Below are 26,291 nucleotides of genomic sequence, written 5' to 3'. Positions count from 1 at the left end.
TTTTTTTTTTTTTTTTGCAAATCTATGTACAGTAAAACCTTGGTTTAAGAGTAACTTGGTTTGAGAGCGTTTTGCAAGACAAACAAAATTTTACAAGCGATATAAGAGTGGCGTCATGTCACAACTGAGTATAAAAGAGAAGAGAGGTGCCTCTAAGTGTAGCAATATGGTTACATTTAATGAAGGTACATTTAGCAACTCACATTTTCCCAACTCATCATCCTCCACAGTACTATCTACGTCGTCCATTGCATGCTGCGCTCCACGAGCTTGTTAAGCCTCGCTTTCAGATCTCTCTACTGCAGGGTAGTCTTCCCAGTCACGACTGCAGACTGACAGCGGTGGTGCGGAGGATGGTCTATGTGGACAGCTTTACCCTGAATACCTGCATACTTGGATGTGCATGTTTTAATCCTAAACCATGTGAGTTGGCAGATACAGAGCATTGAAGGAAACCATGGACCGTTTAAGGCAAATGATAAACAAACTTGGCAAGCGTTTGTCCTCAAACAAGCTCTTAAAGTGTGTTTTGTTGAACACTGCAGTTGAACTCTTTGGTTGTATGAACTCTCCCTTGTTTATTACACCAAATCAAAGCTATTATTGGGAAAACTTTGATCACTATCCTACACTACCAGATGCGCACTCACAATGTCCCGAAATCACTTACACCGATTTATCAACAGAAAGCTTGGACACCTTGCAGAATTTAGAAAGGGATGCCTTGTCATGCACGGCTGCCGAGAATGAATCCATGATTAACCACTTCCATACCGGGCACTTACGCACCTTCCCGCCCAAGCCAATTTTCAGCTTTCAGCACTGTCGCACTTTGAATGGCAATTGCGCGGTCATGCTACACTGTACCCAAACAAAATTGGCGTCCTTTTTTCCCCACAAATAGAGCTTTCTTTTGGTGGTATTTGATCACCTCTGCGATTTTTTTTATTTTTATTTTTTTATTTATTTTTTATTGATTTTTTTGCGCAACAACTAAAAAAAGACTGAAAATTTTGAAAAAAAATTAAGTTTTTATTTTTTTCTGTTTAATTTTTTTGTAAATACGTTTTTCTCTTTCAATTACGGGCACTGATATGGCGGCACTGATGGGCACAGATAAGATGGCACTGATGGACATCGATGAGGTAGTACTAACGGGCACAGATGAGGTGGCACTGATTGGCGGCACTGGGCACACATAGGCGGCACTGATGGGCACACATGGGCGGCACTGATGGGTGGCACTGATGGATACTTATGGGTGGCACGGATGGGCACGGATGGGCACTGTGGGGTGGCACTGATGGACACTGTGGGGTGGCACTGATGGACACTGTGGGGTGGCACTGATGGACACTGTGGGGTGGCACTGATGGACACTGTGGGGTGGCACTGATGGACACTGTGGGGTGGCACTGATGGACACTGTGGGGCAGCACTGATTTTCCCAGGTTGCCAGTCAGTGCCCATGTGTGGGCACTGATTGGCATATTTTTTTTTTTTTTAATGCTTTTTTTTTTTTTTGCAGGCTTTTTAAATTATTTGCCCACCCTGGTGGTCCAGGGTGGGCATCCCTGGTGGTCCAGGGTGGGCATCCCTGGTGGTCCAGTGTGGCGATCCAAGGGGGGGCTGCGCTGATAAACAATCAGCGCGAACCCCCCCCTGTCAGGAGAGCCGCCGATCGGCTCTCCTCTACTCGCGTCTGTCAGACGCGAGTGAGGAAGAGCCATCAACGGCTCTTCCTGTTTACATCGTGATCAGCCGTCATTGGACACGGCTGATCACGTGGTAAAGAGTCTCCGCCGGAGGCTCTTTACCGAGATCGGAGATGCAGGGTGTCAGAGTGACACCCCGCATCACTGATCGCCGCGCGCCCCCACGGGCGCGCGCGGCATGAAATCCTGCAGGATGTTCTGGAACATCCTGTCAGGATTTCAGAACCACTTCCCGGACATAAATCGGCTATAGGCCAGGCGGGAAGTGGTTAATACTGAGCCACAGGTTACACAACAGATCTTCTATTTCTTGGTTCCTGTAGATATAATTTCACATGTTGTCATACAGGACCATTATGATACAGAAATTGTGTATGAATTACTGAATTATGTACAAGAAATTGATATTACACCTAGTATCGTCTGGGACAGTTATGATCTCCATGTTTCAAACAAGAAAAATAGTTGTGTGATTGGAAATGAAACCATACGAACCCTGGATGATGGCGATGCAGAAATCTCCTTGAATGATTTACTGAGCTATGTAGATGGAATAGATGCTACACCTAGTATCTTCTGGGACAGTTATGATCTCCATGAATCCAACCAGGAAATGAGTTGTGTGCCTGAAAATAACTGGAGCACATCGCGTGAAGAATTCTGCAGCTATGATAATTTGATGCGCATTGATGCATCCACGCTATTCGAAGATGGGGAGAAACCAGTGTCTTCTACACCATGGCTTTTGTAGAAGAAGAAAAAAGTGCCTTGAATTGTTCTAGGACTCGGCTATGCAACGTCCTATTGCTCTAAATGTATAGGAGACCTTTAGCTGCAGCCCATATCCAGAATTTTTATATCTACAAAGTTCCAAGTCACAGCTACCGTCAGACCTACTATTAACACCACTTGCTCCACTAAGCACAGTGGGGTTGATTTGCTAGAACCGGAGTGCAGGGTTTGGTGCAGCTGTGCATGGTGGCCAATCTCCTGTCGGCATGATTAAGGTTTGACCAAAGAACCTGGAAGCTGATTGGTTTCTATGCGGGGCTGCATCGGTTTTTGCACTCTGTTTCTGATAAATCAACCCCAATCTGCTCCTGATCATCTATCTTTCTCCTCACTTATCTGACACATAAAAGCACACAAAACTGATTAAGCATAGCACCTGCTCCTGATCTTGTCTATACCTTTCTGATTGGTGTTTACCTACTTTTTTTTTTTTTTTGAGGCCCCCCCCATCACTTTAAACAATATTTATTGCGGGAACATGATCTAACCAGATCTAGTTGCCTCTACTGTGCATGGCCTTTGAATATTTTTAGGTTTCACAGAACCTGCAATGTTGCACTAACCTGTCAAGTGTTGATTGCAGAATTACATTTTCATGGTTCTCCTAGTTTACCTGGACATTTTAAGGTGAACTGTGCTTTGTTCATGGAGGGCAAAGCAACAGGGTCACTTTAAAGCTCAGTCCCTGCTTGGCTGTTGGGTATGATTCCCTAGTCAGAGCTTGCACATTTTGTCACTCGGCTCCTATGTAATGGCACTGGCCCTATTGTAAAGGATCTGTGGTGTCAAGCTGTAACTATCAGGTATTTCAGTTACTCACGGCAGGGAGAAAACCGGATTATATGATACCGGGAGACTGGTCTTTAAAAGCAAACCAGTGTTTTCCCTGAGGTCTGGTTTCAGGCTGATCTAGGGACATGTAGCAGAAAATGTACATTTCTACTAAGTCATACCAACATTATCACATATTTCACTGAAGTTTGATTGTATGCACAATGATTTTACAGTTTGTAATAATTTTTTTTTTCCACTCACACAGGTGGTATAAGTGTACTACGACTTTCTTGCATGTCTCATGTTTTGGTTGTGTATATATGTGTGTGTGTGTGTGTATGTGTATATATATATATATATATATATGTATATATATATATATGTATATATATATATATATGTATATATATATATATGTATATATATATATATATATATATATATATATATATATATTATATATAATTTTTTTTTTTTTTTTTTTTGTGAATTTGGTTTGCTCTCCTTTTCACCTCCCCCATTGCACACATGCACCCACACCCAACCTAAAAAAATGATGATTTGTACCAAGTCCACATATGTACAATTGCACATTTACTACATTAACTTATTTTTTTTTTTTATTTAAGTAGTTGACAAGAAAATTATTTTTTTATATGCACGATTGTTAAACATAAAATCTGTGTGGTCTGACTCTGTATCTTATCATAGCAATTTGTTTTTTTAATAAAATATTTTGTATAAAAAAATAAACCATGCGAGTTGCTAAATGTTGTACCTTCATAAATGTAATCTATATTTCTACACTTAGAGGCACCTCTCTTTTCTTTTATACTCTGTAGATCCTGCTGGATTTTGCTTCTAATCCCCTTGTGGAGGCTTCCATTTGTAAATGGACATTTTATGGTTACACAACGAGTCACATTGCTATAATCTAGAGCTGCATGATTAATCGTAAGAAAATTGCGATCTCGATTCACACCAACAACCCCCCCCTGATCTCCAGGACGGATGACCCGCGATTTTCGGGTGCGGCCATGGGAAAGTCCCCTGCTTCGTCCTAGCTCCAGGGCGGCGGCCATCTTGGTACAGCCGGCGGCTGCTGTCTCATATGAAGTGATGTTTCGTCGCCGCCAAAAAATCGCAATAAGCATGCGTTGTCATCCTAGGACAGGAAGTGTTGCTGATGGCATTGTTGGGTTAAAGGAGTTGTAAAGGAAAACACTTTTTTTGGCTAAAATTAATGTCTGCAAAGTAGACGGACAGAATAGTGTAATGATTCTGTTAAAAAACTAAGAAATACCTATAAATTCCTTCATCTATATCACATCCGGCGTTCTATTTTCTGTTCTCTCATTCACTTCCTGGTTTACGGCGTTCGTTCATGTAAGAACTACATTTCCCAGTATGAATTGCGGCACGCCCAGTAATTCACACCTCCTTGAAGTCTCTAACACGTAGAGTGTCCTGCCGCACAGATGTAGTTCCCAGGAGGGGGTGAGCATGTTACTGACCACCGCAGTAAAGCCTCCCTTCACGGTGGTGAGTAACAATCGGACAAGCAGGAAGTGAACAGAACAGAGAAGAAATAGAGCAACTTCTGAGCAAAATGAACAATGAGGAAGTGAAAAGAGGAATGTCTGCAGGTAAAGGATGCTTATGAAAAAAAAAATTCCTTTTACAACCCCTTTAAAAAGGGGAAAAAAAGCCCAAAAAACAAACTCTATGTATATATCTATGGACTTGTAACGCTGCAATGTGTTACACATACATACTTTGTCATTGTAAATCTGTTGATAAAGGTTGTATTAGTGCAGTGCTGATATTTCCCCAAGTCCCCAAAATGTAACTTCATATAAACATCTTCTAAGAACCTGACAACCGATCAATAGGAGAAGATGCATATATGATGAATTCTAATTGTCTGGTGAAAAGAGCAGGAAAACTATTCGTTCCATATGTGCTTGTACGCAATCAGATACTATCATGATGATTCTGCGTTATTGATTATGTAAACTAACCCTGTTGATTGACTGAAAACAAGCCGATACCTGCGTTGGGGTAATCCTTGGGGTCCTGATTTCTGCTGCTCTTCTTTCATGACTTTTTTCTTTTCCTATCTAGCGTTATCTTTGGTTCCAGGGGAGTAGGGGGTCTGAGAACTGGGAGTTCCCAGCTTCACAGCTGAAGGTCATGAGATCTGGGAATAAAGATCTGCATTAAACATTTTCAACTGATGTTAGGGCAAATTATGAATAAAGGCCTCAATCGATTGACTGTGCAGTTGATGACATTGCATACATCTGCTTGTCATGCCTATTTTGATTCCCATGCTGTCAATTTTAAATATTATTTTTTTTTCTTGCATATTCAGATAGATTTTGAGAAAAAATTAACTGTTGCTGTACATTAAAAGGGATTGTAAAGGAAATTATTTGTTTTCCCCTGAATAGCTTCCTTTTACCTTAGTGCAGTCCAAATTTGGAACTTCCTCTTAACCCACTCCTCTCCCCCTTACATGCCACATTTGGCATGTAATTTTTTTGGGGGGGGAGTGGGGGCTTCAGGAAGAGTGGAACTTCCTGTCCCACTTCCTCCTTCCTGTAGGCGACTAAGCTTAATCGCCTTCAGGAAGGGGCTGCTGTAGGCGATCGCCTAGGACACGTCACAGGTCCTAGGCGATCTCCTGGCCAATTACACGGCGCCGCGCCGCTCGCGCATGCGCAGTGGGTGCCCGGCCGTGAAGCCGAAAGCTGTCACGGCCGGGTGCCCACACTGAGAATGAAGACGCCGGGGAGGGGGGGAGCGGAGCCCCGGCCGGCGCGTCGCTGGAGCAGGTAAGTGTCTGTTTATTAAAAGACAGCAGCTACACTTTTTGTTGCTGCTGACTTTTAATAAACATACAAATGGCTGGAACTCCCCTTTAAATGTCCTTATTTCTTCTGAGAAATCCTCACTTCCTGTCCTTCTGTCTGTAACTCAACACCGTAATGTGAGGCTTTCTTCCTGGTGTGGAGAAAGCCTCTTGAGGGGGGAGGGGGCGAGCAGGAGTGTCAGGACGCCCACTAACACACAGCTCCTTTATCTGTCTGCGAAGTAGAGTGTCCTGACTTGCCTGCTCGCCCCCTCAAGAGGCTTTCTCCACACCACGGAGAAAGCCTTGCATTACTGTGTGGAGTTACAGACAGAAGAACAGGAAGTGATGATTTCTCAGAAGAAATAAGGACATTTAAAAGCAAAATGCAAGAATGAAGTAAGTGAAGGAGGACTGCACTAAGGTTAAGGAAGCTATGTAGGGAAAAAAATGTTTTCCTTTACAACCCCTTTAATGCTCGTTTTCAAACGGGCGTTAAAAATGGGCGGTTCTTGTGCATTTCTAACGCCCACCAAAAGTCCAACAAGGCAGCCGGAGAGAATTTACATATGCTGCCGCAAATTTAAGGTGTTTGTTAACCTAAGGCCCCTTTCACACTGGGGCGGGAGATGCGGTGGTGGTATAGCGGCAGTATTCGGCCACTAGCGGTGCGGTTTTAACCCCCGTTAGCGGCTGAAAAAGGGTTAATACCACCCGGCCGCATTGCCTGCGGTATAGCCACGGTGTCCCATTGTTTTCAATGGGAATGAGCTGTGGAGGAACAGTTAACACACGGATCCTCTCACAGCTCCAAAGATGCTGCTGGCAGGACTTTTGGAGCGGTCCCGCCAGCGCATCGCCTTGGTGTGAAAGCTTTCACACTGAGACTGCAGGGCAGGAGTTTTTCAGGCAGTATTTAGGCGCTATTTTTAGCGCTTAAACGCCTGAAAAACTCCTCAGTGTGAAAGGGGTCTTAATGTCATATTCCTGATATGTGGCTGCTGCACCATGAACTTGCATGAGAAAGTATGCTGTTCTTTGTATGACTTCCTTTATGTGAAATCCCTGGTGATCCTGCTAGTCCCCTTGCTTTCCTATTAAAAACTGACCACACTAAGCAGGAGAGATTACCGCGGTCAGTGTACTCCTCCTCCTAAAGTGATCAGACTTGTTCTTGCACAGCCATTCATTGTAAAGCTCAGCGTGCTGCTGCTTCCCCCCCCCCCCCCCCCCCAGCTCTTATGCAGCTGAGAACACAGGGAATGTGGTCACTTTATAAAGAAAAGAAAAAGGTATTTATGTAGCCGGAGGCCTCAGATTATTGAAGACTCTGCACTTTATGTACTGGCAACTTTAAAGTGGATGGTGGGACATTATTGATTTTTTTTTTTTTTTTCACTTGCATAAATATTTCTTGCTGATGAGCAGCGGACTTTTATGATTAATACTTTGGCTATTTCTCAACGTGTTTTTTTTTTTTTGGGGGGAGGTTTTAGTTCTATGATGTATTGCACTTGCATGTTACATATTTTGTAACCTTGGGGTTATATGAGGTGTTCCACAGGCAATTGTCACTTTAGTGTATATTGAGGGGTTTTTTTTTTTTCGGCTTGAGCAAAGAACTCTGCATAGAATCGGGAAAACGCTTTGTTGAGATCACGATCTCGATTCTTAAAGATTAACCGTGCAGCTTTACCACATATGGGATGTTATATTTCACAATCCAAAAGGGAGAAAATGACAAATAATGAGCAATAAGTTCATTGTTACAATGGGAATCCAGTCAAAATTGTAAGTTTGCTGATGATCAGTATGTTAAATATGTTTTGACTTCGATATTCTTCATTTTCTGGTTTGCTGATTGTGTAGCTTAGTCTAATCTGAGCCAGACAATCGGCTGCTTCCTGTTCTTCACCGACAACAGTTTGCCTGCTAAGCTGAATTTGGCAGCTCTCAGGTACTTCCTGAAAAGGTTGTTGGTCGCCGTGTGAGAAATGCAGCCTAGCTTTCAGTAAACCCGCCCCTGTCCTACCCAGCACCGCCCCTGTCCTACCCAGCACCACCCCCTATCCCTCTCGGCTTTCTGCAGTTTTTTGGCTTGGAGTGGAGAGGCAGTCATTGTAAGGCTAAGGCTGCATTCACACCTGAACGCGGCGTATTGTACCGCGATTTGCCGCGACAAAACGTGTTGTCTTTTAGCCTAAAATACGCCGGAGGGGTGATTTAACATTGTCGGCTATGCCAAACGCCGAAGCCGCCAGAAAAAAAGGGTCCGGGACTTGTTTTGAGCTTCAGGCGTACAGCGTTTCGGCGTTCGGCGTGGAGATGTGAACCATCTCCATAGCCGACAATGTTAAATCACCCCTCCAGCGTATTTCAGGCTGCAATAGCGTCGGGCGTAAAAACGCCTAGGTGTGAATGGAGCCTTATGCTCACTGCACTGTACACACCACACACACACTGGAATCCAGTGCATTATACTGCAGCCTTTGTGTTACACACTACAATGTTGGATCATGTGGAGTTCTCTGCTTGTGTTATGCTCACACTACAATGTGGTATCGTGGTGTTAATATATAGTATTCATTGTAGACTGAGCTGAGACCCCAGAGCACTTTCATCTACACTAATCTTTCCCCCCTGCACCCAGCTTCCTTCTGTTGTAGTCTTGATTCAACGCTCTGCACAGCGATACTGTATATGTGCACTGGCCCCCCCCCCTTCTTCAGCGGGCGGTCCAGTTTCTGATAATGGTGATCTGCAGCGTATTCGCCGCAAGATCACATTTATCGGCGCCGGGAGAGGGCCCCACCCTCCCACAGCTCTACTGTGCCCTCCGCCGCTTGCCGGTGCCGTCGGTAAAAATAATTGCATTACCATGTTCTGTGGGAGACGAGATATAGTGAATGCAGGGCCCTGGGTTTAGTGACACTTGACGATTTACATTAGGGGTGCACCAAATAGAAATTTTGGTGCTGGGGGAAAAAAGGAAAATGTCATTTTTAAAAAAATATTTATTTTTATATATGATTGTATTGGACTTTTTAATTAATATCATCAGTACTAATAAATATGACTTTATTTGCCATTATTGCCACCCTTTTTTTAGTGCAAGATAAGTTAATAAAATTGCAGTCTCTAACTATCTCCTGTATCCTGTCCACAGTCTCTAACCATCTCCAACACAGTTTTTGTTTATAATCTTTATAAATGTTTTTATTTTAGACAAAAACAATACAAATATTTCAGTTACTGACAGCCCATTACCCACCCACTCCATATTACAATATATTTACCGTATACATCCAGTATCATCTGGTATCATAAACCTTAAAGCGGTAGTAAACCCGCTGCAAAAGGCATAATGAGCTAGTATGTACCGCATACTAGCTCATTATGAAATACTTACCTTGGAACGAGGTGTGGGGAACTTACCTGGTCCACGCCAAGGGAGATGTCATCTTGCATCGGCGTGTCTTCCAGGTATCGCCGCTCCAGCGCTGTGGCTGGAGCGGCGATGTCGTCACTCCCACGCATGCGCGCAGGAGACTTCTTTCCGGCGGCTTCCGGGCCTTCAGCCGAGGATCCCTGCATCGCATGTGCCGCTGCAGTCAGTGGCGCATTGCGAGGGGAAGATCTCCTAAACCGTACAGGTTTAGGAAATATTCTTTATACCTACAGGTAAGCCTTATTATAGGTTTACCTGTAGGTAAAAGTGGTAGTACATAGTTTGCTACCACTTTTTAAGAGAGGAATTCCTCTAGCATTTATCACATCCATACCAGTTCTCTCCTGGTCCGGGCAACCTCTAAACATCTACACAACAACATAACACTACTACAAAGAAAAGGGGGGGTTCCCAACAGTTTTTGGACGATAATTTTCGACGGCCGAATTTTCACTGCACCACTAGTTTACATACACTTTAAGTTGAGTTTAGGGTTGGAAAGATTTCACTTTCATATTTCAGTTGCTTTTTATTTTACTTTAAAGGAGAAGTCTAGCCTGAGCTGCTTTGGCTGGGCTTCTATTATTGGTCAAAGGAGTAAAATTTGTTTTGCACTCCTGTGACCTGTTTTCAGCAGAGTATAGACTGAAGTCCGCTCTCTGCTGACGTCACCAATATCAGTCCAGGCATCGCGTCATCCCATCTCTGGGAGTCTGGATCCACCAGGTGCCTGGACTGATGCCTCTCAGCGAGCTGCTAAAACAGCTGCTCCACTCCACAGCTCAGCGCTCCAGTGAGCGTGGAGGAGCAGAGAGCTGAGCCGCTGATTGATGGGCAGCAGCTCTCTGCTAGGGGAGCCGAGAGAACCAAGCCATCGGCGTTGTTCGATCTCTTGGTTCTCGGTGCAGAGACGGCAGGGGACAGTAACAGTATAGGACTGATGCTGCATCCACCTAGGTAAGTATGAAACTGCAATAACCCCCAAACCCATACTTCTCAACTGTTTCATGTTTAATATTTGAAGTGGTTTCTATCTGAAAATGGTTTTGAATTGCATTATTAATATTTGAGTTAACAAGATATTCCTTTTCACAGATGATGACTTTGCCTGGGACAGAGAGCCTGACACAGAAAGGTCTCGGAAGACGACCTACAGATGATGACTGGGACAGGTAGTTACACATCTCTGAAGTGCTGTACAAGGATTAAAATCTCTCTATTTGATATGTTGTATTCATCTTGGTTTCTGGTTAAATTCTGAATCTAATGAAGATGTCATCGTGCATGTGCCGCACGAGAAGTGTCTTATATGATCTAAATGTAAAAGCCCCACAAACATTTCCTTTTCAACCACAGGACAAAATTACCGTTGCCATAAACTTAAAAGCTAGCACTCTTAAAATTATAATTTTGTTAGCTGTTTTACCTTCAGTGTTAGCTAATGAGTCTTGAATTAATATTTTTTATTAACCACTTGACGGCCGCGCTATAGCTGAAAGACGGCTACAGCATTGTTATCCGGTTTTGGGAGGGCGTCTATTGGCGTCATGCTAGAAGCCCCAACCCCCGTTGTGCCCCCAGACACAGCTGTCACAGATTGAGTTAAAGGTCCAATCCCAGCTCATCGCATGTAAACAAATGCTGGTTATCTGCATTTCCTTTCCTCAGCGCTGTCACTGTGTCAGGAAAGAAAAGTCAATATCTGGCTATCCTGTGACAGGGGACAATTACACTGATAAGGGCACTAGTCATCAGTTCCCCAATTAATCGCAGCCCCATCACTGCCAATCGGTTCACATCAGTGAAGAAAATATAAAATATTCAGCGTGGTGGCGCAATTTTCCTGTGGTTTTAGTCAGAAAATTTGGCGGCCATCTTCCTGTAGCCTTGGTCAGGAAGTCCGAAGGCCATCTTTTTGGAGCCTGCAGACGTTTTTTCTTACCGAGGTGGCCGGCGCCCATTTTCTTGGAGTCTCGGCTTGGTTTTTGCCTCTAGCGCTGGCTATCCCCCTGGAACAGCGCAAATTGAACAGAAAACCTCATGAGGCAAAGCGGACAGTGCAGCACAGTACCTGCTCCGGGGTGTTGAGTCCTGCGGGGGGCCCCTCGGTCAGTGGCAGCTAGGAGGGTGCACCTTTTGTGTAACGGGTGTCAGGCGAGTGTGGGTCAGAAACTAGCGCTTCTTCCCTAGACACATACCTGCGGTGACAACCTGCTCACCTGCAGTGCCTATGGATGCTTTGTCGGCAGTCCTGGAGTCCTTTGTTGGGGTGGACGCGGCATGCGGGCACAAGGGGGGTAAATGCCCCCTCCCCCACTGTTTTCTGGGAAAAGCTCTGATTCAGACTGTTCTGATGTGTCGGAGAATGCGGACCAGGACCATTCAGACAGTGAGGATGACTCCGTGTCCGGGTCAGAGCAGGAAAGGGCGCTTGTAGGAGCACTTATCACAGCCCAGCGGGATACCCTAAAAATGGAGGATATGTCGGGGGCATCTACAGAGGTGTTGGTCCCACAAGCCAGCCCGCATGGCTAAGGTGTTTCCTCAGGATACAAGATAGTTTCTCTCTTGTCCACCAAGCAGGGTTTTTTTCCCTCCAAACCTCCATATTCTCCCGGCTTGTTGGGGGCAGTGCAGGACCTGTTGCTGCGTGGGGTGATAGTGCCAGTACCGTCGCAGAAAAGGTTCCAGGGATTCTACTGCAATTTGTTTTTAGTCCCAAAAAAAGGAAGGGGTCCATCTGATTCTGTACCTCAAGGCCCTCAACAGATTTGTGAAGGTGAAAAGATTCAGGATGGAATCGGTTCGCTCTGTGGTCTCTGCACTCCATCCTAGGGATTTTCTGGCATCCCTGGACATCAAGGACGCATACTTGCATTTCCCCATATGCGTCAGGCATCAGAGGTTTCTGCGCTTTGCGGTCGGGGAGGAGCACTACCCATTTGTAGCTCTCCCTTTTGGCCTGGCGTCGGCAACCAAGGGTTTTCACCAAGGTGCTCGCCCGATTCTGGCTTTGCTGAGACAGCGAGGAATCTTTATCGTGGGCTACCTGGACGACCTCCTTCTGAGAGCAGCTTCAGCCTCAGAATTAGAGGGGTTTTGGTTGGGTTCTGAACCTCCAGAGGTCGGTGTTGGTACCGACTCAACGCCTGGAGTTCCTGGGCTTGCTTCTGGACTCCTCAGGCGAGGGTCTTTCTCCTTTCAGACAAGCTGTGGACTCTTCAGGCTGCAGTGAGGCTGGTGACATCGCTGCGTTCTTGCTTGCGAATCCTGGGTCTCATGGTAGCCACTTTCGAGGCAGTACCGTATGCTCAATTCCACACTTGAGTCTTGCAAAAGGAGATCCTGTCCAAATGGGACAAATCTCCGTTGTCTCTGGATTTTCGGATTCATGACAATAAACATACGGAGGGCATTTAGATCATTTTTCTTAATTTTTTTGGTCATACACTCCAATTTCACCCAGCAACTTATAGTGGAGCCCTGGTTTTGCTGCCCACCTGTGTGGAGACACTCCTGCTGCATGGATCATTTCGTATTATCCCTTATCCCTTGTTGGATACATGCTCACATGACCTTCTCCTACTTGGAGGTCCATATTTTCTGGTAAGCACATTGTGTGTGTGTGTGTGTGTGTGTGTGTGTGGTGGAGGATTCTGTTGTCACGCTCACCAGCAGAGGATTCAAACTCACCTTCTTCACGAGGGACTTTATCCTTACCTTGGTCTTACTAAATTTCCATTGTTCTGTTTGTTTTCAATTTCTTTTTATTCTTTTTCTCAAATAACAAAAGCTTTTACAGTTATACAAGATTCAGTTTCAATATACATTGTTCCCACTAGTTATTCAGTATACCGAATCTTGATTCGTATCTACTAGTTACTTTATCCTTAAAACCATACCCTTCATCATTTATCTACTTATACTCCTATTATCTTCCATATCCATTCATCCTCTCATCCATTCATCCAAAAAAGGAAAAAAACACAAATTTCTCTACCATTTTTCCTTTAAGTTTCCCCTTCGTATTTTATCTAATTTCATATATATATATGAAAGGGTGTGATAAATTTCAGCACCCTTCCTTTCTTTTATGGTGATCAGAGGGGCCAAGAAGTGAGTGAAATCCAACCTAATAGAACGAAGGTCAGAAATTCACAAATTGGGCCCTTTTCCATACTCGTCCGAAAATCTTTGTGGGACGGGGCGCTTTAGAAAAAAAAGGTCTCATCTATTTTACTCTTTATTTTTACACTGTTAAAAAAACAAAAAACAAAGTGTCACTTGTATTCCTATTACAATGAATGTAAACATCCCTTGCAATGAATAAAAGTATATTAGGACCTCTTAATTTGGAGATCTGTGGTCAAAAAGACCTCAGATCTCATATTTACACTAAAGTACAATAAAAAAAAAAAAAAATTTTTTTTTAAGGGCTATGGGCGGATGTCACTCAGCTTTATACCACAGAGTAAACGTAAAATATGCGGGGTCACCATTAATTTAAATAAAACACGCCCATATCATCCTCATTTGAATTAGGCGGGCTTACGCCGGCCCACATTTGTTACGCCGCCATAACTTAGGGCACAAGTTCTTTATTAATACGGAACTTGCGCCCTAATTTACGGCGGCGTAACGTATCGGAGATAAGTTATGTCCGCACTAAATTACGCAGGGCTACCTGAATCTAGCCCTAAGTGTTTTCCTTGTGTTCCATGTCTGGAAAATGTTGTGCAGGGAATGGGATCGGTCGCAGGAAGTTTTTGCAGTACAAGATACTTTGCGGTCCGTTCCCTTGAGGAGGAGGATTTCCTATAACGGGGTGTCTCCTCCGTCAGTGGACGGGCTGAGTCCCTGGTGCGGGAGATAGAGGCGCAGAATGCTTCTGAGACCTGCATGGACCTGACCGACCAGTTGGTACAAGGTCTGATATTTGTCTGTGTGTCGGCCCTGGATGTGCTCCCCTTGCTCTCTAGGGCCTCTGCGGTGATACTGCCTTGTATGGCTAGAGGTTGGTCTGCAGACGGTCCTCTCAGTAGTTTCTGGTGGAATTACCCTGTGAGGGTGAATGGCTTTTTGGGGTGTCCCTGAATGTCGTCATAAAAGATGCCACGGGCGGTGTGAGCACTCTGCTCCCGCAATTTGGGAAGGGTAAGGTGCCTCGCTGTAGGCAAGGGCCCTCATTTACTATCCCCAAGCGGTTTTGTTTTCGCCCGCCAATTGCGGCAGGAAAACATTTTCAAGGGGCTAGGACGTCCACTGAAGGACACAGGCGCCCCTGGTACCGCAAGCCCAACGAGCCTGCGGACAAGCCTGCTTCCGCATGAAGGTTTGCCCCCGCTCACATCTCGGGTGGGGGGCCGGATTCGCGGCTCGTGGAGGTCTCTTCTTTCCGACCGTTGGGTCTGCGAAGTAGTTTCTTCGGGGTACAAGATTGAGTTTCTCTCTTGTCCACCAAACAGATTTTTTTCCTCCAACCTCCGGTTTCTTCCGGATCGCCTGAAGGATGGAGTTTTACTCCAATCGGTTTGTAGTCCCCAAGAAGGAAGGGGTTCGTCCAATCCTGGAACTCAAGGCCCTCAATTGTATTGTCAAGGTGCAAAAATTAAGGATGGAGTCGATTCGCTCGGTAATAGCAGCGCTCCATCAGGGGGACTTTCTGACATCCTTGGATATCATGGACGCGTACCTACATGTTCCCGTATGCGCGATACACCAGAAATTTTCTGCGCTTTGCGATCGGGGAGGACCATTTTCAATTTATGGCCCTCCCGTTCGGCTTGGCATCGGCACCACAGGTTTTCACCAAGGTGCTCGCCCCGATACTAGCTCTGCGAGGGATCGCTATCGTGGGATATCTGGACGACCTTCTCCTGCGAGCTTCTTCAGGCTCGGAATTAGAAGAGGACGTGTCTGTCACGAGTCAGACTCTCCAAGAGTTCGGCTGGCTTCTGAATGTCCAGAAGTCAGTGTTAGTTCCGTCTCAGAGACTGGAATACCTGGGACTAGTCCTGGATTCCGTGGAGGCGAGGGTTTTCCTCCCAGAGGAGAAACTTCGGACACTGCAATCTGCAGTGCAGCAGTTGTCGACCCAGAAGTGGTCATCTCTTCGATTCTGCATGAGGGTTCTGGGTCTGATGGGTGGCCTCTTTCGAGGCAGTTCCGTATGCCCAATTCCACACCAGGGAGCTAAAGAAGGAATATCTGTCACGTTGGGACAAGCTCCCGTCATCTCTGGATTACCAGATTCAGTTGAGCCATCTGGTCAAGTCTTCCCTGGTGTGGTGGCTGACGACTCCGGTGCGTCGGGCCGGGAAGTCGTTTCTACCGTGCCACTGGGCCGTGGTCACGACGGATGCCGGCCTCTCCGGTTGGGGGGGGGGGGGCGTTTGGGGCACCCAGTCAGCCAAGGGGCGCTGGACTCAGGAGGAGTCCCATCTGCCAATCAATATACTGGAGCTCCGAGGGATCAAGCTGTGCCTTGCCAGGTGGTCCCTGGATCTGCAGGACCCACCGGTCAGGATCCAGTCCGATTAACGCCACGGCCGTGGCGTACGTCATTCATCAGGGAGGCACACGGAGTTCAGCTGCAGCGACGGAGGTCGCGCACATCCTTCGGTGGGCCGAAAGGTCCATTCCTGCTCTATCGGCCGGTCTGGTGGCAGGCGCCCCCTGGCGTCTACCCCTGAGAGAAGATCTTCTGTCGCAGGGTCCGATCTTCCACCCTGCTTTACGGTGACTGGCTTTAACGGCGTGGCTGTTGTGAGCCAGGTACTGAAGGACCGGGGGCCTATCAGGCTCGGTGGTCTCTGCCATGCTGCGTGCACAGAAGGCTACTCCAAGTAGGATTTGCCATCGTACGCGGAGGGCCTACATCTCTATGTGTGAGGAGATGGAGTGACACCCTCGTACTTGCGTGGTGTCCCGGAATCTGCTGTTTTTACAGCAGGGAGTGGATCAGGCTCTCACCTTGAGTACGGTTAAGAGTCAGATTTCGGCTCTGGCTGTTTACTTTCAGCGACCCTTGGCAGCGCACTCCTTGGTGCGTGCATTTGTGCAGGGGGTCCGGTATGTGACCCCCTCCGGTATGCCATCCACTACCCCCGTGGGACTTGAATTTGGTCCTCCCTGTGCTTCAGGATGCTCCCTTTGAGGACATCCGAAAGATTCCCTTGTTGACTCTGTCACAGAAGGTGGAATTTCTGGTAGCAATTACCTCGATCAGACGGGTGTCTGTACTGGCGGCCTTGTCCTGCAGGGCTCCCTACTTGGTCATCCATAAGGATAAGGTGGTGCTGCGTCCGCAGCCTTCTTTTCTCCCAAAGGTTGTTTCGGCCTTTCACATTAATGAGGACATTATGTTGCCATCTTCATGTCCTCAGCCGTAGAACCCAGAGGAGGCCACTTTACATTCCCTGGATGTGGTTCGGGCCCTACGAGTGTGCTTTTCGGCTACGGCTCGGTTCCGGAAGTCAAACTCACTGTTCGTGTCGGTGGCTGGTCCTATGTAAGGTCTGGCAGTATCGTCGGCCACCATTTCTGGGTGGTTCCGACAGGTTGTGCTTCAGGCCTATGCCCCGAAGGGGCGGGCGCCTCCCTTTCGGGTTACGGCGCATTCGACCAGGGCGATCGGTGCCTCTTGGGCTTTCCGGCATCAAGCCTCTGTACTGCAGGTGTGTGAGGCAGCGACCTGGTCGTCGGTCCACACTTTTTCAAAGTTTTACAAGGTGGATGCGGGTGCATCTTCTGATGCCTCATTCGGCCGCTTGGTGTTACAGGCGGCAGTTTAAGGTTGGAGTTCCTCCGTTTGTTTGGGGTGTAAGCTTGGTTGCTGTGGTGTTTTTCCCACCCCTCAATTTTTGACACTGCTTGGGGACGTCCATGAACCGAAGAGAAAATAGGATTTTTGTACTCACCGTAAAATCCATTTCTCGGAGTTCATGGACGGACACAGCACCCACCCCTCCTTTGGTTTGTACTGCTTGTTACGAACTGGAGAGCTGCTAGAGCAGGTGTGGGTTATACCCGGGGAACCACGCCCCCTGGGAGGAGCTGCACTGAGGAAAGTGTTGTTAACACTTAAAGTGCTTTTGTTCTTCCTAACTCTCCTGGAAGGAAGCGGATATAACCCGAAGGTCAAATGCTGCTGTGTCCGTCCATGAACTCAGAGAAATGGATTTTACCGTGAGTACAAAAATCCTATTTTTTTATATATATTTGGGGGATTTTTATTCTAGCAAAAAGTAAAAAATATTGCATTTTCTTCAAAATTGTCGCTCTATTTTTGTTTATAGCGCAAAAAATTAACCGCAGAGGTGATCAAATACCACCAAAAGAAAGCTCTATTAGTGGGAAAAAAAGGACGCCAATTTTGTTTGGGAGCCACGTCGCACGACCGCGCAATTGTCAGTTAAAGCGACGCAGTGCCGAATCGCAAAAATGGGCCTCGTCCTTTACCTGCATTTTGGTCCGGGGCTTAAGTGGTTAAGAGTTACATAAATTGGTCCTTAATAGTCAGTGACAAGGAAATGGTGTTCAATTAAAACATGGTTGCAACTCTCCTAAAGAGGATTGGATTTCACTCTTGAATCTGTGTAAAAAGAAAGCATAAGTACCACCACCATCTAAGTGTAAATTTTTGGCTGAGGATCAAACCAAATATAAAAATTTGCACTCATTTTTATTGAGAAATTAAAAGCGTACTTCCAAGTGGAGAAACTGCAGAGCTTGGTAGGTTCACTACTGGGTCAGCACAGTCAGGCTTGAAAGCTTATTGTCGATCAGGCTGTGGAGGCACTGCTGAAGTCGGTGGATCAATCCTGATGCAGCCAAGGTTAGCAACATTGTGGCGGGCAACACCGATGGTAAGCCAGGGCCTGATGCTGAGAGGATCCAGAGGATGATGTTGGGGCGTGGTTATGCGTTTCATGGCACTCAAAGCCCCTTTGTCAAACCATGTAGGAGGATTGTATGGATCGCTTTTAATGGAACTGGATGGGCTATATGTAAAACAGTTTGCTAGATCACCAAGAACTGCTGTCAAACAGACTGCCACTCTGTTTTAGCTGTATCCCACACACTCGACATAACATGAAATAGGAAATTCTCTATACAGGAAATGCCAAACATGTGAAAATGACTACAGGGAATGGAGAATCCTACAGAATGCAAGAAAGGGAAGAAGAGTGCATGGCCAGCAGCCACACACATCTACAATCCTGCACAGATGGACAAACAGACGGGAAAAATGCAAAACTAATAAAGGAAAATTAGAAGCATCTTTGTGTATAAATGTTTGTGTATGTATTCATTCATGTGCAAATCCAAAAACTATGTACAGATGGGCATTGGATAAAAATGATAAAGAATTTATGATGAATGATGGACAATAAATACACACAAATTGAATAAATGTAGCACATAAAGTACTACACAAAGTACATAATTGGCTAGTAAATTATATGGAATATTGTGTAAGTGTGCCCATGTACATATGGACAATGAAAAATACAGACCGATGTACAGTATGAGTAACCCCTCACATTTATGTAAATATTTTTATATCTTTTCATGTGTCCTGTGGTCTGATGAGACCAAGATAAACTTATTTGGTTCAGATGGTGTCAAGCGTGTGTGGCGGCAACCAGGTGCGTCGTGCAAAGACCCGCATTTCTTGCCTACAGTCAAGCATGGTGGTGGAAGTGTCATGGTCTGGGGCTGTATATGTGCTGCCGACACTTGGGAGCTAAGGTTCATTGAGGGAACCATGAATGCCAACATGTACTGTGACATAATAAAGCAGAACATGATACCCTCCCTTCTGTGACTGGGCTGGGCAGTATTCCATATAACTACCACAAACATATCTCCAAGAAGACCACTGACTTGTTTAAATAGCCTGAGGGTAAAGGTGATGGACTGGCCAAGCATGTCTCCAGACCTAAACCCTATTGAGTATCTGTGGGTCATTCTCAAACGGAAGATGGCGTAGCGCAAGGTCTCTAACGTTCACCAGCTTTGTGATGTCGTCATGGAAGAGGACTCCAGTGACATGTGAAGCTCTGGTGAACTCCATCCCCAAGAGGGTTAGGGCAGTGCTGTAAAACTGTGGTGACACAAAATATTGACACTTTAGGCCGAATTTGGATATTTTCACTTGGGGTGTACGTACTCTTGTTGCCAGTGGTTTAGACATTAATGGCTGTGTGTTATTTTGAGGGGACAGCAAATTTACACTGTTATACAAGCTCTACACTCACTACTTTACATTGTAGCAAAGTGTCATTTCTTCAGTGTTGTCACATGAAAAGATATAATAAAATATTTACAAAAATGCGAGGGGTGTACTCACTTTTGTGAGATACTGTATGTATTAAGCATAATTAAGATACTTCTGCTTGAAAAACAAATTAGAATTTAATTTACGTCCTAATGTTTAAAGGCAAAGAATTTTTATTGTGAAGAAAGAGGAGGCAATAAAGATGTATACATATCATAGTATGATGAAAAAAGGGTTAAGAATAATAGGGAATAGTGAATACCCATAATCGAATGGGTGCTGGATAAATGGAAAATGATACAAAAATATGTGTAAATGTACCCATGTACAGATGGATACATTTGTGTACTTGTGTAAAACGATATTAACCATGATTGAGCTGGAAAACTGACAGGTTTTTTTTTTTAGAATAAGTTATTGGAAACAAGGGGAGAGAAAAAAAGGTTCATATATTTTATAGTATTTGTCTTGAGTCCAAATGGAGCAAGAGTGTTTAGAGTTAAATATCCAGTAAAACCTTGTAGACACCCAGCAGGGCTAACAAACAAAAAAAAAAAACTGACGGTTCAGGAGGAGCCACTGTACTAACCAACGTTACTACACTGATCTCCCCTGCTGTTCTATTGTGTTCTTACAGGGGGGGTGGCCTCCTTTCAGCCAACTGAATGAGAGCGCTGATCGGCAGGCCTTTTTTTGGTCATGCTCCTTCGACAAACCAAGCTTCTGTCGGACTGTCCAGTACACACGGGCCGAATGTCGGCTGACTTCTATTGAACCGGCCGATGCCGCCTGACATTTCAGCCAGTTTGTATTAGGCTTCTGTTTCTAGTTTGCATAATTGTTTTCAACCTCTCCGCCCTGGATAAAATATTGGGAGTGTGGTCTATTATCCATACTTGAAGACCGCTTGTTGGATTTGTTGTGAGCAGCTTTAAAGCAGCGCTATTCTCAGTTTGAATAGATAGATATCTAATATTACACAATATATATATATATATATATATATATATATATATATATATATATATATATATATATATATATATATATATATATATATATATATACACATACACATACACACAGATATACAGGGCTCAAAATTTCAAGCCCTGAGCTTCTAGCCAGGCCTCAAGTGTTACTCGCCACCAGTTGCTTCACCTAACTCATACACTGCCCCGCCCCTAATTCCGCCCCTAAAAACGCCCTTGTAGATTATCTCTTGGAATGACACTGTTAAATGTTTTATGCCGAATCAAGTTATACAATTAAATATTACCAACAACAACTTTAACAAAATGGGACAGGGCACTGGGGCAGACCAGAGGGACATGGCACTCGGGCAGACCAGAGGGACACGGCACTCGGGCAGACCAGAGGGACACGGCACTCGGGCAGACCAGAGGGACACGGCACTGGGGCAGACCAGAGGGACACGGCACTGGGGCAAACCAGAGGGACACGGCACTGGGGCAAACCAGAGGGACATGGACTTTTTTACTTCTGCAAATATTGCTCTCCCTCTTCTAATGTACAAGACTCCCTCCTCCTCCTCTGCCTTCTCTCTAGAACCAGGTCTTTCCCCCCATTCTCTTGCTGTCTCCTCTGCAACCCCCATCCATCCTCCTCTCTCTCTCCCTCTTCTATCCTACCCACTCTCATAATCAGGAGCCCCTGTGTGCGGCTCCACACTTGCATGTCCCTACTTCCCCCTTTCATTGTCGGGCAGTGAGGAGAGGAGCTGCAGCACAGTGGGAGGGAGTACAATCCAGCACCGAGATTCACACACCTGCATAGCCATTGACACCACAACACAGCGGACACTGACACCGCACAGCATACTGCTGCTCTCTTGTCAGGGCAACTCTTGGTGAGCGCTGTGCTCCACTGCCTACCTGGGACACCCAGAGTGGTGATAATCGCAGTCCTCCAGCTCCCTTGTTCCTTCCTGCTCTCTGCTCTCCAGCTACATTGGTCAGGTTGGGAAGCCAGGCTCAGAGAGGTCATACTATCAGGTCCCATGGCTTAACGAGAATTGTAAGGAGAGCACCTGTGTACTGCTCTGCATGTGTGCGGCTCACCCGACTACTTTTCCTGGGCACGTGCCTTTCCTCTTCGGCCGCCAATCGCAGCGTGGCTCTAAGTGTAGGCACAGATTGGACTGTTGGTCATGCAGAACTGTTATCACTCGCCCCAGCTTAAATCCACTCGCCAAATGCTAGCAGGCGAGTGGAAATTTTGAGGGATATATATATATATTGTTTATGTACTAGCCATTTATACAACCTATAGTTTTTACATGTGTGTATTTTTCATCCTCTATCTAAATCATTTTTATACATGTATACAATGTCCATAACATGGTTATTGGATTTGCACTTTTATAAATATGTACACAAGCATTTGTACACAGATACTTCTAGTTTTGCTTTTATCAGTTTTGCATTTTGTCTATCTGTCCAGGATTGTGGATGTGCGTGGCTGCTGCCTTTTGGGCAGATGCTGGCCATGCACTCTTCCCTTTCCTGCACTCTGTGTGTTTCTCCGTTCCCTGTAGTAATTTGTACATAATGTTTGTCAATTTACAATTTCATATGTTATGCCGAGTATGTGGGACACTTAAAACCAAGTGGCTTTCTGATTCTGTTTGACAACAGTTCTCCTGATCTGGCAAACTGTCTTGCATAATTCCCAGCCCCCCCACCCTTTTTGCTTATGAGCACTCCATCCAATCCTCTTGCATGGTTTAACAAAGGGGTGGTCATTGTTGCCCCGAAACGTGTAACCACACTCCAAGTTATCCTCTGGATCATCTCTGCCTCTGCACCGGCTTACAGTGTTGCCCTCCACACTGCTCCAGCTCACCGCTGCTAACCTCGACTGCCTCGGGACTGATCCGCTGCCATCAGTGGTGCCTCCACAGCCTGATCAACATTCACCTGCCAGCCGCTTCCAAGCCTAGCTCTGCCGATCGCTTTAGTTTCTCCACGTGGATGCCTTTTATGCTTTTTAATTTCCTAATAAATGTGAGTGCAATTTTTATATTTAGTTTGATTCTCATCCAGCAATCTACACTGGTGGTGCGTCCAATGCTTTTCTTTTTATGCGGATATTTGGAACCTATTGGTAGACGAACCGTGGGCTTTTCCAGATTTGCTATTACAAAGTCTAATTTTACATCCTGTTTGAGTCGCATGCTTTGAATGCATGGCTGTTGAAACCCCAGTCCTATGGCATAGGAATAGGAATGTTTTGAGTTTGTAATCCCTCCTTTTGAAGACAAGACAGCCGATCATCGGAAAGGGTGTCCATTGTTCATGGAAGGCTTTCTTCGGTGTGATGCTTGTAAGTTTCAAATCCAACAGTATGTCATGGAGGGCATTTTTGCCTTGGTGGGGAAATGTCTCTGGCTTAAATATCAAGGGGAAGGTGGTCATTCTGTTTTAAAAACCTAATGGTTCTCATTCTTTGATAAAAGCCTTTGTACAGGGTGTCACACAGATTGTTTCGCTTGTTACAGGGGGCCCCTTTTGTTTTCGGTGGATTTTTTTAGGTTCTTCAGGAGATTCCCTAGTCTTCCCTAACCTGGAAGGTGTTGGTTTTTTATTTTTTTATTTTTTTTTTATTATTGTTACCATTACTTTGGCTTGCAGGATGTCAGAGCTGGTTACACTTTCCTGGTTCATAATCAGGATAACGTGGTATTTAGACCTTGGTTCTCTTTCGATCTTCGGTTACTAGGCGGTTTTATCATTATTTCTCAGGTATTAAGGATCAGGCTCCATTACACCATGAATGTCAGTGCTTCCTGAGTGATTTTACCATCAAGTATTTGTTTTTAGGTTTTCCAGGCTGCAATTCATGTTTATGAAGTTCTACCAGGTAGGTGTTCACACCTCCTATGGACACCAGTTCTAGGCGAAATGTCTTGCAGGTGGCTTTGAGTGGGGTTTCCCTTTTCTGTTTTTGGCATGTTGGCCAAGTTGTTGCCTACCCCTCCATGTGCTTTGGGACAGCTTAAGTAGTCATTAAAACAAAGTTCCCTGTGATGTACGATTTAAGTAATTGAGATTTTTGGTTTACCTGTAAAATCCTTTTCTTGGAGTACATCACAGGACACTCCCCACTTTGCCTGTTCCTCACTGCTTGCTACCAAATTGGAGCTTGCTTGGCACAGCTGGGAGGGGGTTATTCCTGGGTAAGGGATTTCCTAAAAAAAAAAAAATTTCTTTTGCCCAGTGTTCATTCGCCTGAAGGTAGCAGTAAAGACGAGGTAGTCAGGAATATGAGGTGCATTGTGTGGTGTACTCTAAGGCTAGCCATAGACTGTTCCTGTTAAACCACCTGACATTCGAATCATGTATGGACAGGCTGAATGTACCAAGTTGTTTGTTTTAACTTGTGTACAACCAGCCTGCTGGATTTGCAGGAAATAAATTCGCTCAGTGTATGGGCTGCTTAAAGCGGATGTTCACCCAAAAAAAAAAATTTTAACATTACATTTAGCCGAGTTGTCCTAATGACAATCGGCTGTTTTTTTTTATTTTTTTCGTACATAACGTATTTTCACCGCCGCTTCTGGGTATGTCTTCTGCGGGACTGGGCGTTCCTAAGTGATTGACAGGCTTCCGACCGTCGCATACTGCGTGTCACGAGTTGCCGAAAGAAGCCGAAAGTCGGTGCGCAGGCGCCGTATAGAGCCGCACCGACGTTCGGCTTCTTTCGGCAACTCGTGGCGCGCTGTATGCGACAGTCGGAAGCCTGTCAATCAATTAGGAACGCCCAGTCCCGCAGAAGACATACCCGGAAGCGGCGTTGAAAATACGGTATGTACGGGGGGAGAAAAACAGCCGATTGTCATTAGGACAACTCGGCTGAATGTAATGTCAAAAATTTATTTTTGGGTGAACCCCCGCTTTAAGAAAAAGATTTTACATATAAACAATAACTTTCCATGTTGCATTCTCCAGAGATTTTTACATTGCCTTCCCTTTTTTTTTGTTTATAGTACCCAGGGAGTCACTGTTAGCCAAGACATGGAAGCTGGTGCAGAAGACTTTGTGGGGTCCTATGAAGACAATTCTAAAGTACCTGATGAGCAGATAGAATATCAGGATGACGACACCATTGATTACGTTTCAGACCTTGAGATCACTGAGCCCCTGGATGAATTTCAAGTAAGTTGTCCTTTCTATCTGCTGATTGTGTTGCTTCATCTGCCTGGAGTTTAAGAATGGTTTGAAATCTATTCTCCTTCTGGAGGAGAGATTAAAATTAGACCTATTATCAGTGTCTGCCAGTTTCTTTATCTAGATTGTGACAAACTTTGTGTTGACAGCTTGTTTGTTGGCAAGTAACACTCTTTTGTCATGATCGATGGTAAAACAGAATCATGACCTTGAGGATTGTATCCTCGTGGCTAGAAACTGCTTTGTGTCTTGGGTCCGCTGGCAATTGTTCATACTGTTTAATGCAAAAGCTATTATCCATGCTTTTGAGCAAGATCTGATAAAGTCATCTAAAGCTAAAAGATTATTGACTTCCTAAAGACATCTTTAAGATGCTTGCGCTAAAGGAATGATTGATTGCTTTCGCCAGTCATCTTTGTAACTAATAGCTGTCCAAGTCTGAATGAAGAGATTGAAGGGACAGTGTTTGCCTGCAGAGATAATAGATTAATAAAAGGGATCACTTAAATATAGAATACCTTTACTTAAATTTGAACTGAAATGCAGACATAAAACATGTAACGAAATCTAAATTCATAATTGTGATGCGCGTGTGTGTGTGTGTGTGTGTGTGTATATGTTTGTGTGTGTATATAACCCTTTATTATATCTTTTGATGTGACAACACTGAAGAAATGACACTTTGCTACAATGTAAAGTAGTGAGTGTACAGCTTGTATAACAGTGTAAATTTGCTGTCCCCTCAAAATAACTCAACACACAGCCATTAATGTCTAAACCGCTGGCAACAAAAATGAGTACACCCCTAAGTGAAAATGTCCAAATTGGGCCCAACTAGCTATACAAAATGTAAGGGGTGTAATCACTTTTGTTTGATACTATGTGTGTGTGTGTGTGTGTGTGTATTTAATAAATATATTCTCTATATGTGTGTTAAGTGGAATCATAGAACTATGAGAAATTAATGAAGACCAAGTGGTCCATTAGATTTGCCTCCTTTTTTTTTTTTTTTTCCTTTTCCAATTTCCTGGGTTTTCTGTTCTCTGTTGGAAGTCGTTTCCAAACATCTATTTTCTTTTATAGTAAAAGAATACCCTTGAACTTCCCCTACTACTTTGAGGTCATGCCCCCTTGTTCCTAATGTCCGTTTTAGCCTGGGTTCACACTATTGTTAATTGGATGCAGATTTCTCCGCATCCAATTCGCATAGCGGGAGATTGTGGCCGTCTCTCTATGG

General features: G+C 44.9%; 1 protein-coding gene across 7 annotated transcripts in view; it reads left to right on the top strand.

The window, feature by feature from the left end:
• Positions 1-26,291, top strand: part of LOC120940093 (RNA-binding protein 33-like) — an 85,829-nt gene that overhangs the window by 15,453 nt on the left and 44,085 nt on the right. For all 7 annotated transcript variants that reach the window (XR_005749388.1, XR_005749389.1, XM_040352711.1 and 4 more), the window contains exons 2-3: positions 10,679-10,755; positions 24,874-25,042. Coding sequence is in view for 5 of the 7 variants with exons in the window: in XM_040352711.1 (XP_040208645.1) it covers positions 10,679-10,755; positions 24,874-25,042 (246 nt within the window). In the remaining 2 variants the exon portion in view is untranslated. The remainder of the gene's footprint in view (positions 1-10,678; positions 10,756-24,873; positions 25,043-26,291) is intronic.

The sequence above is a fragment of the Rana temporaria genome, chromosome 5 (assembly GCF_905171775.1).
Source record: "Rana temporaria chromosome 5, aRanTem1.1, whole genome shotgun sequence".
Lineage (NCBI taxonomy): Eukaryota > Metazoa > Chordata > Amphibia > Anura > Ranidae > Rana > Rana temporaria.
The sequence above is the reverse complement of the archived record's forward strand: the minus strand, read 5'-3'. Positions and strand labels throughout refer to the sequence as shown.